Source organism: Aquarana catesbeiana, linkage group LG03 (assembly GCF_042186555.1).
Source record: "Aquarana catesbeiana isolate 2022-GZ linkage group LG03, ASM4218655v1, whole genome shotgun sequence".
In the NCBI taxonomy this organism is placed as follows: Eukaryota; Metazoa; Chordata; class Amphibia; order Anura; family Ranidae; genus Aquarana; species Aquarana catesbeiana.
Genome location: NC_133326.1, coordinates 22,610,796 through 22,627,374, shown reverse-complemented (window position 1 = coordinate 22,627,374; position 16,579 = coordinate 22,610,796). Strand labels below are relative to the sequence as shown.

At 42.7% G+C, this 16,579-nt stretch overlaps 1 protein-coding gene across 1 annotated transcript in view; it reads right to left on the bottom strand.

The window, feature by feature from the left end:
- Positions 1 to 16,579, bottom strand: part of IGF1R (insulin like growth factor 1 receptor) — a gene marked incomplete at its 5' end in the record, with an annotated part of 112,840 nt that overhangs the window by 48,963 nt on the left and 47,298 nt on the right. The window contains 4 exon segments of the mRNA XM_073618391.1: positions 4,783 to 4,891; positions 8,975 to 9,137; positions 9,793 to 9,926; positions 11,555 to 11,841. Coding sequence (XP_073474492.1) covers positions 4,783 to 4,891; positions 8,975 to 9,137; positions 9,793 to 9,926; positions 11,555 to 11,841 — 693 coding nt within the window.

Here is a 16,579-nt window from a genome sequence, read left to right as displayed (position 1 = left end):
GGGGCACAGCATAATGTTGGGGGGGGGGGGTGTCAGGGCCCCCTCTGCCCCCCCCCCCCCAGGGAAGCCATTGGATGTATAATGAGGTGTTTAGGGCCACATTACTCGTTTTTTTATCCCCAGGACATTACCATTAATTTTATTCCCTTCCACACACAAATTTAGAAGATCTTCATCAGGTGGACCCTCATTTAAAGTCTTCCCATTGGTCAGTGGAGATACTTCCTTTGCTGTGATTGGTGGGAGGGATAAAACAATGTTTGGTGCTTGTGCTTTAGCGTGCAGTTTGCTCCTAGCTTGATGAAGAGCTAGACATGGTTGAGAGCTTGACTATTTCATAGTTGGTAAGGTTGAATAAAAACACTAGTCCATCCAGACCAACCTGTGTGCTTGTTTTATGTGTGTTCATGTCGATAATCATTTCCCAAATCCCTGTATATTGTGTTCACTAAAATGCAGGTCCAAGAGTGTTTAAAAACTATCAATACTTCCAGCCGACACCACCGATAGTGGATGAAGGTTCCACATTCTTATCGCTCTGACAGTGGAAAACCCCCTACGCAGCTTAAGGTTAAACAGCTTCTCCTCCAATCTAATTGAATGGCCCTGTGTCTACATTTCCTAAGACTGAATTGTTTCCTACCTACGCTGGAATCACCATCGAGCCATTTGTAGATCGCCATCATATGTCCTCTCAAGCGTCTTCTCCAGGGAGAAGTTTAGTGCTTGTAATCATTTCTCATAATTGAGGTCCTCCAGTTCCCTTATTAGCTGTGTTGCCCTTCTCTGGACTCTCTCCCGTTCCAGCACATTCTTGCCGAGGACCAATGACCAGAACGGGACGGAAGACTTCAGATGTGTTCGAACCAGAGTTTTATAAAGTGGCATGATTATCATTTTATCTCTGGAGTAATTTGCACCATCATGCTTTTGCAATAGAGTGAAAGAGCTTTTAATACAATCAAAGACCTGCGTGCATATGTACTATGTTTTTGCTAGCTTGAGGTTCTTCCAAGTAGCCGAAGGAGGTTCTTTCCTGGTACCAGGCACCGACCAAGGTGTGTGCTCCTGAAGTACAAGTACTTCTCGTAGGACACTAGCAAAAGACTGAGGAAGGCTGGGAGGGGGAGGGGCTGTCCTTACAACTTTGTTTGCCAGTGTCTAATTTCCTTAAGGCAGCAGCATAACCCAATGTACTCAAAGACTTTACCCTTTGTCCCTTAATATAGGATTAGAAAAGAAATCATTCACATAGTAATCTGCCTGGAAATTAACGTAGATTTAAACTTTTATTTTGAAGTTAGGAGTAGTGCTACATGTAATAGTAAAAAAACAAAACAAAATATTGCCATGTCTCACATGATATACATGCACGCCCAAACGCATCCACTACTTTCTATTTTAATCCTGTAAAAATACTGGTAACTCCAAGGAGTAATCATAGACAAACATAACCTTTTCTTTATACCTAATCTCTCTTTTCTACACACTGGTCACAGTCAAAAGGTAATAGAAATGGGAGACAAAACCAAAACAAGATTCATAAAACCCTAAAATTAGAATGGCAGACTGGTTTGCTTTATATAAATAAAGGAAAAACGCGGAATTAATTCATCTGTCTGACATAATCATACAAGCGCAGACAAGTCCTGCACCACTAAAATGAAATCAACCATGAACAGCCGAAACTTTGAAGCATCTTTGAATGTGGAATCGAACCCTATAAAATTAAAAACCTATTTTATGTTATATTGCTTTTGAACCTTCTAGATATCTTCATTTTGGGTTGAAGGGATAAAAGATAGAAAAAAAACTGTATTTTTTGGAGGTGATGTATTCATTTATTCATCACAGCCAGGACAGGATATCACCGAAATTAAAAAAATAATTTGAATATAGTAGATTCTCTAGTTTGCATATAAACTTTAAAAAAAGTGGGATACCACCAATTGCATCTATATGCCATAGAAAACGGCAACAACATACTCTGTTCGTGGTAGTGGCATAATATACAGCAGGTAAAAGAAGTATTGAACAGGTCACCATTTTTCTAGGTAAATATATTTCTAAAGGTGCTATTGACATGAAATTTTCACTACATGTCAGTAAGAACCCATGGCAACCCATACATACAAAAGAAACCAAAACAAATAAGTTCAGAAATGAAGTTATGTGTAAAAAAAATATGAATGACAGTGAAAAAGTATTGAACACATGAGGAAAGGGAGGTGCAAAAAGACATGGAAAGCTAAGACACCAGCTGAAATCTATCAGTAATTAGAAAGCAATCCAGCCCCTTGTCAAGGCAAATTAATATCAGCTGATTCAGTCTCAACTGATGGCCTATAAAAAGGTGTCTCATTACCAAGGTGTCACACAAGAAGCATCTCATGATCGGTAAAAGCAAAGAGCTCTTTCAAGACCTTTGCAACCTTATTGTTGCAAAACATACTGAAGGCATTGGTTACAGGATTTCTAAACTTCTGAATGTTCCGGTGAGCACTGTTGGGGCCATAATTCAGAAGTGGAAAGAACATCATTTCACCATAAACCGGCCACGACCAGGTACTCCTTGCAAGATTTCTGACAGAGTAGTGAAAAAAATTATCAGACGCGTTGTCCAAGAGCCAAGGACCATTTGTGGAGAGCTTCAGAAAGACTTGGAATTAGCAGGTACAAATGTTTGAAAGAAAGCAATAAGTAATGCACTCAACCGCCATGGCCTGTATACACGCTCACCACACAAGAGTCCATTGCTGAAGAAAAAGCATGTTGAAGCTCGTTTAAAGTTTGCTGCAGAACATTTAGACAAGCCTGAGAATTACTGGGAGAATATAGTCTGGTCAGATGAGACCAAAATTGAACTCTTGTTTGGAGGTCACATGTCACTGCACATCACCCCCAAAACACCCCCATACCTACAGTGAAGTTTGGAGGAGGGAACATCATGGTGTGGATGGGGCTGATTTTCAGCATACGGTACTGGCAAACTTAATATCATTGAAGGAAGGATGAGTGAAAAAATGTACCAAGATATTCTTGATAGAAATCTGCTGCCATCTACCAGGATGATGAAGATGAAACGAGGGAGGACATTTCAGCAAGACGATGATCCCAAACACAAAGCCAAGGAAACTCTCAATTGGTTTCAAAGAAAGAAAATAAAGCTGCTGGAATAGCCCAGCCAATCACCTGACTTGAATCCAATAGAAAATCTATGGAAAGGACTAAAGATCAGAGTCCATAGAAGAGGCCCATGGAACTTTCAAGATTTGAAGGCTGTGTGGAAGAATGGGCCAAAATCACACGTGAGCAACGCATGCGACTAGTTTCTCCATACAGGAGGCGTCTTGAAGCTGTCATTACCAACAAAGGATTTTGTACCAATTAATACAATTCAGTTAGCGTGTTCAATACTTTTTCCCTGTGTCATTCCATTTTATTATACATAACTTAATTTCTGAGCTTCATTTTGGTGTATTTGTATATATGGATTGCAAGGGTTGTTACCGACATGTGGTGAAAATTTCATGTCTTATTTCACGTTTACCGGCACTTCCTGGTTCACACGATGATCAGCTGTGATTGGTCACAGCTGATCACGTGGTAAGAAGCCTCTGTTAGAGACTTCTTATCACGATCGGAGATGCGGCATTTCACACTGACATGCCATGATTGCTGCGCCCCTACGGGCGCGCGCCGGCATGTTATCCTGCTGGACATTATATGACGCCCAGTCAGGATAACAGAACCACTTCCCCGGACGTCAATATGCTATTGACTGGGGGGGAAGTGGTTAAAGGGGGCAATACACGGTATTAAGAACTGGGGTATGTGAACTTTTGATCAGGGTCATTTGAGTAGTTCCTGTTGTCATTATGATTTAAAAAGAGTAAACACAGTTGATTGATAATAAATGGCTTCAGCCAAACACTAACCACGAGTGAAAGAAAAGTTTTTGTGTTATCAGTCATATTCTCTGAAAAATGGCTAAGAAATCAAAAATTCTGCCAGGGTATGTAAACTTATGAGCACAACTGTATATATGAAAGTTTATATGACGTAGTGAGAGGGCAAAAAGGTTTGAAGAGCTTACAGACTCAGGTTAGGCTGCTCATGACAGCCCAGGCTATGCTCCAGTGGGTACCCCAGAAGGTTACCAGAAAAAAAAAAAAAAAAAAGTGCATATCTGGAAGGAGCACCAGATCAAGATAGAAGAGTCCTATTTCATTAAATGGTATTTTGCTAAAAGATAACCAACGCATTTACCCCTTGATCAGGGCTACTGATGAAGGGGGCAGACGCCCTTTGACCCCCAAAATGCATTGGATGTCTTTTAGCACAATGCCAATAAATTAAATTGAACTCTTATCGTTTGGTCTCGCGCTCCTTCCATATATGCACCACTCTCCCGGGATTTCCATATTCACTCGGCATTCCTACTGGGTTTGCGCTCTCCAGCTTTTCGAATGGCCGGTTTGCGATGATGTCACTCCTACGCATGGACGTCTCAATCGCAGCACGGCTCTCCGCATTCAGGGCACACCCAGTGTGACGTCATCAGCTGCAGCCAATGTGAACATCTCCTAAGCAGCTCAAGTTTAAGAGATAGTCACTGTACCTACAGGTAAAGCCTTATTATGCATTTACCTGTAGGTACAACTTTACACTGCAAGTTTAATGGAATTGGTTTTCTTCAGTGGATCTTTATTTTTACGATCCGTTTGGGTGTCCTTATACAGGAGGTTTTTAGATTACTTATTAGAACACAGCAGGACTTACCTCTTCTTGGTGACATAGCAGGCAATGATAAAGATGGACACAAGTAATAAAACTGTTGTGACTGGTAGGACCACGGCCAGGTGCACGAGGCTTTCAGGAGTCTCAGAAGCTGCACAAAAAACACGAAGAGTCAGCAACAAGACAAGAGCCGGTCTACAATCATAATCAATTTTCTTGGTAAGACAAACTTAACAGAGGTGATTAATATAATGACTGCATCTTTTATCTTTTGGCGGGTCCAACCACAAGTCTTAATAAGCTTAGATGGAGGACATGGAAACACACCGTACAGCAATGTTACAAAGATGACAATTATCTTCCATTCAGTTACGGGCACTATAACCGATATTTCTCATTGGCAGCATGTGATGGAAGAGATGTAGGGCCCATTCACACTAGTGTTGTCTGAAGTACGATCAAATAACTTTTCAGAGAGCATTTGACAGACAGTGAGGAAGTGTCACCTCCTGACTGCCTGCTTTAACCCCTTGAATCCCGCACTAGCAGGACAATAATGCTTGCGCTTGCGGTGCATTTGCAAAGCGGGCAACCATTCACTTGAATGGATCGCGATCGGCAGGCGGTAGCTCCCACCTACAGCAACAGGGGGCATACGGTGGAGAAAATAATGATTTGATCCCCTGCAGATTTTGTAAGTTTGCCCACTTACAAAGAAAATGAAGGGTCTATAATTTTTATCATAGGTGTATTTTAAATGGCCCCATCCATTGGCCCCTCAATGCGGCAAAGTCGGCCTTGTGCCTTTAGCAGAGAAACAGCCCCAAAGCATTATGTTTCCACCTCTGTGCTTAACTGAAGGAATGGTGTTCTATGGTGTTCGCGTACACACGACCGGACTTTGACATCAAAGGTCCGACGGAACGAATCCATCGGACAATTCGATCGTGTGTGGGCTTCATCGGACCTTTTCTGTCTAAAAATCTGACGGACCTTAGAAATAGAACATGTTTCAAATCTTTCCGACGGACTCGATTCCTACTGAAAAAACAGTTAGTCTATATGCTAGTCCGACGGACCAAAAACGACGCAAGGGCAGCTATTGGCTACTGGCTATGAATTTCTTTATTCTAGTCCGGTCGTATGTCATCATGTTCGAAACGATTGGACTTTGGTGTGATTGTCCGTAGGAACTCCGTCGGAACTCTGTCGAAAAGTCCTTCGGAGCATAGTCCGACGAGAAGTCCGACGAGAAGTCCGCTTGTGTGTACGCGGCATTAGGGTCATAGTCAGCATTTTTCTTCCTCCATCTAGGATGGCTTTTATCCCTTTAAAAACTTAAATACCAAGCGCTAAGTCAATATTATTCTATTCATGTAAAATCACTTGGATCAGTGGTCAAACGAAAGGCCAGAGATAAACAGCGCTCAGGACCTTGTGAAAAGTTATACCAGTTATGACAAGTCACAGTTGCATACAGATCCATGGCTGATATAATCATAGAGGAACCGCCAGGTAAGGCTTCATGTACACGGGGCGTTTCTCAACCCCTCCTGGATGCTGGAACATCACAGCTAGTAATCCACGCTTAAAAACATGTATTAAAGTGGGGTTCCACCCAAAAAAAAAAAAAAAAAATACATAAAAAATCCTAAAAAAAAAAAAAATACAAAAAAAATTTGGATATTTTTTTTTTTTTACTTACCTCTAAATGCCTGTTGCTAGGTGGTCCCTTGTAGTCTGCCTCTTCCAGTGCCTGGGCTGGTGACATCACTTCCCCCTCGGCACAGGAAGGGCTCAGCTCTGCTCCCTCCCTCCTGCCAATCATCTGGGACCCATTACAGGTCCCAGGTGACTGAGCGGCCAATCACGGCGCGCGGCGCCGCTCGCGCATGCGCAGTGGGTGCCAGGCTGTGAAGCCACAGCCCGGCGCCCACAGTTGCAATGCCGGCGCCGCTGAACGGAGGGGGAGACGAGCGGGGCTTCAATCCCCCGCATCGCTGGACCCAGGGACAGGCAAGTGTCCAATTAAAAGTCAGCAGCTGCAGTATTTGTAGCTGCTGACTTTTAATTTTTTTTTTTTTTTTAATGGACCTCGGGTGGAACTCCTCTTTAAGCAGCGCTTACAAGCCCCGTTTGCGTTCAAGAGGGTTTACTAAAGATCGATTTGAATAAAGATCACGATTCTTGGCATAACATCACCTTTCACATTATACAAAAAAAAATTGTTCTAACTTTACGGTTTAGTTTTTTTTTTTTTTTTAAATTCATTGAATTTTTTTCCCCAAAAAAAAAAAAAAACACGCTCGAAAGACTGCTGTGCAAATACAGTGCGACATAAAATATTGCATCGACCGCCATTTTATTCTCTAGGGTCTCTAACAAAAAATATATATAATGTTTGGGGGTCCTAAGTAATTTTCTAGCAGAAAATTCTGATTTAAAATTGTAAGCAACTGATCTCATTTGCAGACCAAAGTTCATCTGAGCAATGTTAAAGAGAAACTGCAGTCTGCTCACGTAATTTGTAATAAAAACATCTTTGCCATTCTGAAGCTTCCCTCCAACCACTTTGCATATTATTTTATATATACTGCGATTCCGTACTTGCCAAATATGCTGCAAAAATCTCCCTCCGCTGAGTCTGGCTGCAGCCATTTTAACTGTGGGCAGCTGAAGCTGCTGCCTGTTCACTTCCTGGATTTACACAGACACACAGAGGCACACCTCCAGCTCTCGTTGGCCCTCTTTTGACTCACCCCCCCCCCTCCCTTCCAGGCAAACTCATGAGAGAGAGAGAGAGAGAGAGAGAGAGAGAGAGAGAGAGAGAGAGAGAGAGAGAGAGAGAGAGAGAGAGAGAGAGAGAGAGAGAGAGAGAGAGAGAGAGAGAGAGAGAGAGAGAGAGCGCTGTTCATGAAATAAGCCTAGGCCAATGACCAGACAAGAAACAAGGAAGTGGGCTGTATAAGGTATTTACTGGCAGACAAAAAATGTTTTACTATCCAAAGTTAAAACAACAAGAGCAGAAGATTTAATAGATGGAAAGTTGAAAAAAATGACTGAAGGTCATGAAGCTTTAATAAACATTTGCCAGATTTAAAAAATATATTTTTTGACAGTTGTGAGTGAGCAGAGAACGGCTCTGCACTTGTTACACGAATGAATCATGGAGATTTCGGATTAAGAGGTGTTCTGTGGAAACAATCCCTTCAGGAATTACACCAGCTCCCCAATTCATAGCGCACTTTTTAGCGACACTAAATTGCACCTCAGATTTAACCTCGTCGACACCAATGGAATTACTATGCAGGAGTTTCGACAAACACACTGGTCACATATCCAAAACATATTCCATATTGACCCCCCACATCTGAAAAGCTATTTTATATGCACAAATGGGAGCAGGATCTGGAGGAGACTCTGGTTGTGGAGGATTGGAGTAAGATAGCACAAAGTGCATGTAAGTCATATATCAAGACATCGCTGATTGAGGCGAACTAGAAGGTCCTTCTGCGGTGGTATAAGGTGCCAGCAAGAGTGGCGACCTTCATCCCTGGTGCGTCCCCGCAGTGTTTCACAGGGTGTGGTATGAATGGCACAATGTTCCATCGAGTGTCCACGTTGGAGAAGCTCTCTTCTACGGTGGACACCCGTGCGAGCGCGCTCCCGAGTCCTGCATCGGTGTCCATTCACAGAATGTAGGACTCGGCCCCGCCCCCATCATTGGATTTGATTGACAGCAGCGGGAGCCAATAGCTGCGTTGCTATCAATCTATCCCAGAGCTAGAGTTGGTCTGCTCGTTCCCGGTCAGCGAAGGATCGGGGTAAGGTAAGTAAAAGGGGGGCTCAGGGGGGCTGCAGCACCACAGGAGGTTTTTCACCTTAATGCATAGAATGCATTAAGGTGAAAAACCATGACTGTTTAAACCCCTTTAATTGTTACAAAGATTATTATCCTGGTTTATAGCCAACGACTGACTAACGGTCGTAACGGCTATTGCTGACGTTGTATACTTTAAAAACCTGAATAAAAAAAATTGCAAACGAAATGCCGGATGAAGATCGTGAGGGGGGGAGGGGGGCGGGTGTGTGTTGAATCGAGATCGCAATTTTTTAACCAATAATCGTGCAGCTCTAGTATGTCATGAAAAATAGTAAATCCTTGATTTTAGTCATTATGCATAAACTAACATACATATTATAACAGCAGCTCATTGCTAAAAAGGACACTCACTTCTCTCCTTTACAAAGAATGACACCATATCCGTCCACGAACCATTTCCAGAGAGCGAAATGGCGCGCACCTGCGCGGTGTAGTTGCCTGGGTTAAGCCGCGTGAGTTTGGTACCTCCCAAGTTACCATAGTCTTGTCTGGAAACACATTCTTTATGGCGTTGCTGAGGAAACAGCATAAAAAAATAAAATAAATTAAGAAAGAAAGAAAGAAAGAAAGAAAGAAAGAAAGAAAGAAAGAAAGAAAGAAAGAAAGAAAGAAAGAAAGAAAGAAAGAAAGAAAGAAAGAAAGAAAGAAAGAAAGAAAGAAAGAAAGAAAAGAGAGACTACATATAGGTTAAAAAAAATAAATAAAAAAAAAAATCACAGAAAACAATCAGCAGTACATAAGAAAAGAAGAGAATACAAAAAGTGAGCTGAAGACACAACTCTATAATGGACAGAAATGCACAAATTTACAATGAAGGACTATGTACTCTACAAAATATATACTTAAAGTGATTGTAAAGCTTTAATTTTTTTTCTCTAAAACAACAAACATGTTATACTTACCTGCTCTGTGCAGTGGTTTGGCACTGAGCAGCCCTGATCCTCCTCTTCTCGGGTCCCACGTCGGCGCTCCTGGCTCCACCCTCCTGTCAGGTGCCCCCACAGTAAGCACTTTGCTATGGGGGCACCCGAGCCAAGCCACTGCTGTGTGTGTCCATTCACACACAGAGCCGTGGCTTGGCCCCGCCCCCTCCATCTCATGGCATGGTCTAGGTTCATCCTGAAAACACTATGTTGGGGTTGCCATCATATATACATACACACACTTACCTCCCCCTGCTTGAATTCAATTTCATACATCAGAGTAAGTCCATTAGGATTAGGTGGCTCTGACCACTTTAAGATGACTGCATTTTCTTCTGCTTCTTCAGTGAGGACCGCTCCAGGTATATTATCGGCACCAGCTGAAAAGTACAATATTGTAATGTGTGTCAAAGCTTTGCATCATAAAAGGGGTTTACACTCACAGATACTGTGTACAGCAGCCTCTCTCAACCAGGGTTTTTTTGGAACCCCAAGGATGCTCCAGAGGTTGCTAGGGGGTCCTTGAGCAAATTTCTGCTTTTCAGAAGTTCCCACTGACACTGTTGATCTTTGTAGCTATCTGTAAGGGGGTAAATCTTCCCAATGACCACAAGTGTAAGGAACATTCTTCCCATCATCCTAATGTATCATGAGATGCAAGTATAGTAATTTTTCAGCAGAGGTTCCTTAAGACTAGAAGGTTATTTCAAGGGTTCCTCTGTGTTGAAAAGATTGCAAGGGGTTTTCTTGAACAATGAGCAATGACTGCCTCTTAGCCAAGTTCCCAATGACACCATTGATCTCTTTACCCATCTGCAAGGGGGTAATTCTTCATACTGACCAAAATTGTAAAAGGCTTTCTCCACTGACCATCACCCTAATGTACAGTGAGCTGCAGATACAGTAATTATCAGCAAGGGCTCCCGGAGACTATAAAGTTAAAGGGTTCCTAAATGTTTAAAAAAAAATTAAATAAATTGAGAAACACTGTTGTGCAGCCTGTTTGCAGTTTGTCCAGTTAGTAACAATTAGAAGGGTGGCTTGCTTTTAATTCAGTGCATCCTGATTATGCTCACCATGTCTTCTCTTCCACATTGACTTTTTGAAAAAACTTTGGATTATAGGACTGAGAGAACATGTGGAGGTCACCACTTAGGTGTAGGTCAAGCCAAAACTTTTTCTCTTACTTTTGGGGTGGAGAAGGGTTGAAAACCCTATCAGGTTTTACGGCTACCTGGGTCTTCATTAGAAAAGTAGTGAGGAGAACTCCAATAGCTCCTTACGGAGCCCTGGATGGAAGCGAAAACAAGACCTGGGTTTTATTCCATTCCAGTGCTATCCACCATGAAACAAAAACATTTTTGGCTTGACATACACCGTACAGGTCAATAACTGGCAAACATGGCCTGTCATATAGAACAGGGGTCTCCAAACTTTCTAAGCAAAGGTCCAGTTTACTGCCCTTCTCGGGGTAGTGGCCAGTGGGAGCAGAAAATGCCCTGGCATCAGTGGGCATAAACAAGGCCCCATCGTTCATCTTAATGGGAAGAAGAAGCCCCCACTGGCGGTATCAGTGGGAAAAATAGTGTAATTAATGGTGTCAGTGGGAGGAATGGTGTCCCATTATTGACGTCAGTTAGTGAAATAGTGCCTAAAAGGGTCAGATAAATGCAAGTAAAGGGCCACGTCCTGCCCCGGGCCGCAGTCTGGAGATCACAGATATAGAGAAATTTTGGAGATACAAGTTCCTAGGAGGCCTCCATTCTGAAGTCTGTTCAATTATGGAGGAAGTTCCTTTTAGCAATGCTCATTAACAAAAGATTCTCCTAAAATAATGAATTTCACATTTGGTATTAGGCCACCACAACCATAACGGCTGGCTCCTAGCAAACATGGGTACAAACATCTAAGTCAGGATCCATGCTGAAAAATAAAAACGAATCCCTTGAGTTCTGACCACTGAGCACTAGTGCACAATGGCGGAGATCAAAAACGCTGAAGTACGCACCTGCAGGCATGGTTCTGGCAAAGACAAAGTTGGAAGCGCTGCAGCCAAGTGTTTCTGCTGCATGGTTGCAGCTATGGATATCAATGCGGTAGAGAGTGAATGGCAGCAGGTTCGAAATAACTGTCCTCTCATGTTTGTAGTCCACTTTTGTTTCATAGAACGGATACTCTTTCTCCTTCGGCTCAGAGTCGGACACGTTAGAGAAGTCTATCGTGGTGCTGTTCTTGCTGTCGCCGGAGAGCGTTGCATTTGCAGCACCGAAAACATCACGTCGTCTACGATCCGGTCTATGAAAGAAACAGAACAAGATGCAGAAGCATTTAGTCACATTCAACTAGACTTAATGTGTAATGCTGGAAGACATTTCCCCACTCATCCAGGTAACTTGTGCATTTCTAATGTGTGTCAAATACATACCCCAGCATTTACAGTGCCTTGAAAAAGTATTCATACCCCCTGAAATCTTCCACATTTTGTCATGTTACAACCAAAAACATAAATGTATTTTATTGGGATTTTATGTGATAGACCAACACAAAGTGGCACATAATTGTGAAGTGGAAGGAAAATGATAAATGGTTTTCAAAATGTTTTACAAACAAGTATGTGAAAAGTGTGGCGTGTATTTGTATTCAGCCCCCTTTACTCTGATACCCCTAACTAAAATCTAGTGGAACCAATTGCCCTCAGAAGTCACCTAATTAGTAAATAGAGTCCACCTGTGTGTAATTTAATCTCAGTATAAATACAGCTGTTCTGTGAAGCCCTCAGAGGTTTGTTAGAGAACCTTAGTGAACAAACAGCATTATGAAGGCCAAAGAACACACCAGACAGGTCAGGGATAAAGTTGTGGAGAAGTTTAAAGCAGGGTTAGGTTATAAAAAAATATTCAAAGCTTTAAACATCTCACGGAGCTCTGTTCAATCCATCATCCGAAAATGGAAAGAGTATGGCACAACTGCAAACCTACCAAGACATGGCCGTCCACCTAAACTGACAGGCCGGGCAACAAGAGCATTAATCACTTCAGCTCCGGAAGGCTTTACCCCCTTACTGACCAGGCCATTTTTTGTGATACGCAATTGCAATACGAATTGTGCGGTAGTGCGACACTGTACCACAAATAAAGCTTTCTTTTGGTGGTGTGGAGTGCCCCAGGAGGACGTCAGCTTGTGACAAAACGCGCATCGGGAGGAGTGGCATGCTGACGTCATCGCTATGAGGTCCTGAGAGGACGGGTGATCGCTAGTTGGCCGGCTTTTTACAAACTATGCTATTATTGCACGCTCTTGATGTAAGTGCAATTTTAATTGAAATAAACCTGTGTGTTACATATTACACTATGGTGAATTTTCTTTTATTGGGTTTAACTGCCTTGTCTATGGCAATTGGCTATCGGAGTCGCCCTAGCCCTGATTGGTGGCTGTCCTGCCTAATACATACTAAGGAACCATTGTGTGTCGGCATTTTACATCCCCTGGATAAAGGCCCTGGCTGGGTTGAAAGCCGCAAGCATGATTAAGCTTGCCTTCTGGTAAGCACGCATTTTATGTGGTGGCGGTTCACAAGTCTGTAGCGGTGTTTGTAAAAATCCTTTTGAGTTTTTTTCTGACACTCCAGCCACATTCAGCTCTAAATATCGGGGTATGTTGCTGAAGATCATTTCATAACCTTTAATTTGCCTGCACATCTCAGTATCCCCTACAGTATCTGAACTTCACGAATCAGGGGAGAACTTTGCATCCCGTTCCCTGTGTTACCAAGGTGTGGGGAGTGTCTAGTCCAACCTTTTTCAACCAGGGTGCCCAGACACCCTGGGGTGCCTTGGCAAAATGCCTAAAAATTGCCCAAAAATAGTATACAAGCCAGCGGGTGGATGAAGCCTGCCTTTTAGTTACACAAAGCCACAGGTTTTTATTGTGCACCATTACAACCTTCAAGCCGCCAGCATCCGAACAACCAATGCCATCATCGGTTGATAAGGAGGACGTCAGGCACCTGCACAGCATCCTTGTTTGTTCCTCCCCTGCTCCTCCGCCAGCACTGGGGTCACATTAACTAAGTGAGGCAGAGAAACTGACAGAAAAGAAACATTAAAATGCTAGTCAGTACCAGTGTGCAAAGGTGTGTTTGCTTTAGAACAGGGGTCTCCAAACTGGGGCCCGTGGGCCGGATGTGGCCCTTTGCTTGCCTTTATGCCCTTGGGGCACTAATCCTTCCACTGATACAAAAGATGGGGCTCTATTCCTCCAACTAACACCAATGATGGGGCACTGTTCCGCCAACTGACACCAATGATGGGGCACTATTCCTCCAACTGACACCAATGATGGGGCACTATTCCTCCAACTGACACCAATGATGGGGCACTATTCCTCCAACTGACACCAATGATGGGGCACTATTCCTCCAACTGACACCAATGATGGTGCACTATTTCTCCAACCAACACCAATGATGGTGCACTATACCCCCACTGATACCAATGATGGGGCTCTATTCCTGATGTCATTTTTTTACTCCCACCAATGCCAGGGCATTTCCTACTCCCGCTGGATACAGTTCCCCCCTAACATTTGAAGAGCAGTAAACTGGCCCTTTGTATCGAAAGTTTGGAGACCCCTGCTTTAGAAGAATAAATCATCTCTAATGTTGGGAGTCCTACATGTGTAGATGTTGCTGCATTATGTAAAACTATTTGTTTCGTTTTTCTTACATTTTAGAATGGGGTACCTTGAGATTGTGCAGAATTTTAAAGGGTGCCTTTACTGGAAAAAGGTTGAGAAACACTGGTCTAGTGATATGCAAATACTGAGTTTGAGAGAGCCTCCATTTGTGTGTTTTTTCAGAGGCTGTAGCAATGCCTACAAGAGGCATAAAAAAATTTTTAAAAAAACGTCTAAAAAAACTTCTAAAAAAAAAAAAAAATCTTTTCTTGCAGCTATAAGGTTACATCGCATTTGACGGATTTAACAGATGTACTTTGAGGAATGTCTAAAGCCAAATTTTGGATAGTGTAGGTAATAATTTAAGCTCCTGGCAGTTTATTTTCTTTGCCATTTATGTCACATTTCAGAAATGGTCCTCAACATCCTGCCTTATAGGCACCACAGGAAGTGAGAAGAAACATTTCAAAAAAATGAGAAAAGTGTCCGTATTGAAAGATTTCCCTTCTATTTCTGCTCTGCCGGCAACCCAAAATGTTGGCCTCTCTCACACTTTGTGCCCTGGTGACATTGGTCAATAAAACAAATAGAAATATTGTCTCTCCTCCGTAGCAACACGGAAAGCATTAAGAACACCGACATGGATTCTCATCTATCACCGCTCTATCAAAAATAATTAAAAAGAAAAGAAAAGCTTTGGTTTAGATACAATTCTAAAATTTATATTGTGGGTCCTCATTTAAAAGAAAATTTCATTTATAGGATTGTAAACACATTTGGACATAAAACAGACGGTCAGGTGCTCAGCATTTGACCGCTGAAGGCAGTATGCATCAATCACAGCATTATAAGCATTCCAGAAAACAGGGAGTAAAAACATATGGTGTGTGGTCCAAAATGTTCATGTTTCTAAATGTAAGGGATGGGTTGGGGAAGTGATGGGTTGAAGGGGTGGGAGACAAGCTTACTATGGGGGGGGGGGGGGGGGTTAGAGGGGTGAAGTGGGAAAAGGTCCTAGAACACAGAGGGTTCAGAGGAACATGTGAAGCGCATGGAACAGGAATGGGGAATGAGGAGAGGGGAAGGGGATGTAAGAATGGGGGAGAGGAATACCGAGGAAGCGGAGAGAGGGAGGAAGACATAGAAAAGAGAAGTCCTGATCTGTGGTGGAGAGATCCAGTTGGGGATCTACAGTGCCTTGCGAAAGTATTCAGCCCCCTTGAACTTTTCAACCTTTTGCCACATTTCAGGCTTCAAACATAAAGATATAACATTTTTATTTTTTGTGAAGAATCACCAACAAGTGGGACACAATTGTGAAGTGGAACGAAATCTATTGGATTGTTGAAACTTTTTTAACTAATAAAAAAATGAAAAGTGGGGCGTGCAAAATTATTCGGCCCCCTTGCGTTAATACTTTGTAGAGCCACCTTTTGCTGCGATTACAGCTGCAAGTCGCTTGGGGTATGTCTCTATCAGTTTTGCACATCGAGAGACTAAAATTCTTGCCCATTCTTCCTTGCAAAACAGCTCGAGCTCAGTGAGGTTGGATGGAGAGCGTTTGTGAACAGCAGTTTTCAGCTCTTTCCACAGATTCTCGATTGGATTCAGGTCTGGACTTTGACTTGGCCATTCTAACACCTGGATACGTTTATTTGTGAACCATTCCTTTGTAGATTTTGCTGTGTGTTTGGGATCATTGTCTTGTTGGAAGATAAATCTCCGTCCCAGTTTCAGGTCTTTTGCAGACTCCAACAGGTTTTCATCCAGAATGGTCCTGTATTTGGCTGCATCCATCTTCCCCTCAATTTTAACCATCTTCCCTGTCCCTGCTGAAGAAAAGCAGGCCCAAACCATGATGCTGCCACCACCATGTTTGACAGTGGGGATGGTGTGTTGAGGGTGATGAGCTGTGTTGCTTTTACGCCAAACATATCATTTTGCATTGTGGCCAAAAAGTTCGATTTTGGTTTCATCGGACCAAAGCACCTTCTTCCACATGTTTGGTGTGTCTCCCAGGTGGCTTGTGGCAAACTTTAGACAAGACTTTTTATGGATATCTTTGAGAAATGGCTTTCTTCTTGCCACTCTTCCATAAAGGCCAGATTTGTGCAGTGTACGACTGATTGTTGTCCTATGGACAGACTCTCCCACCTCAGCTGTAGTTCTCTGCAGTTCATCCAGAGTGATCATGGGCCTCTTGGCTGCATCTCTGATCAGTCTTCTCCTTGTCTGAGCTGAAAGTTTAGAGGGACAGCCAGGTCTTGGTAGATTTGCAGTGGTCTGATACTCCTTCCATTTCAAAATAATCGCTTGCACAGTGCTCCTTGGGATGTTTAAAGCTTGGGAAATCTTTTTG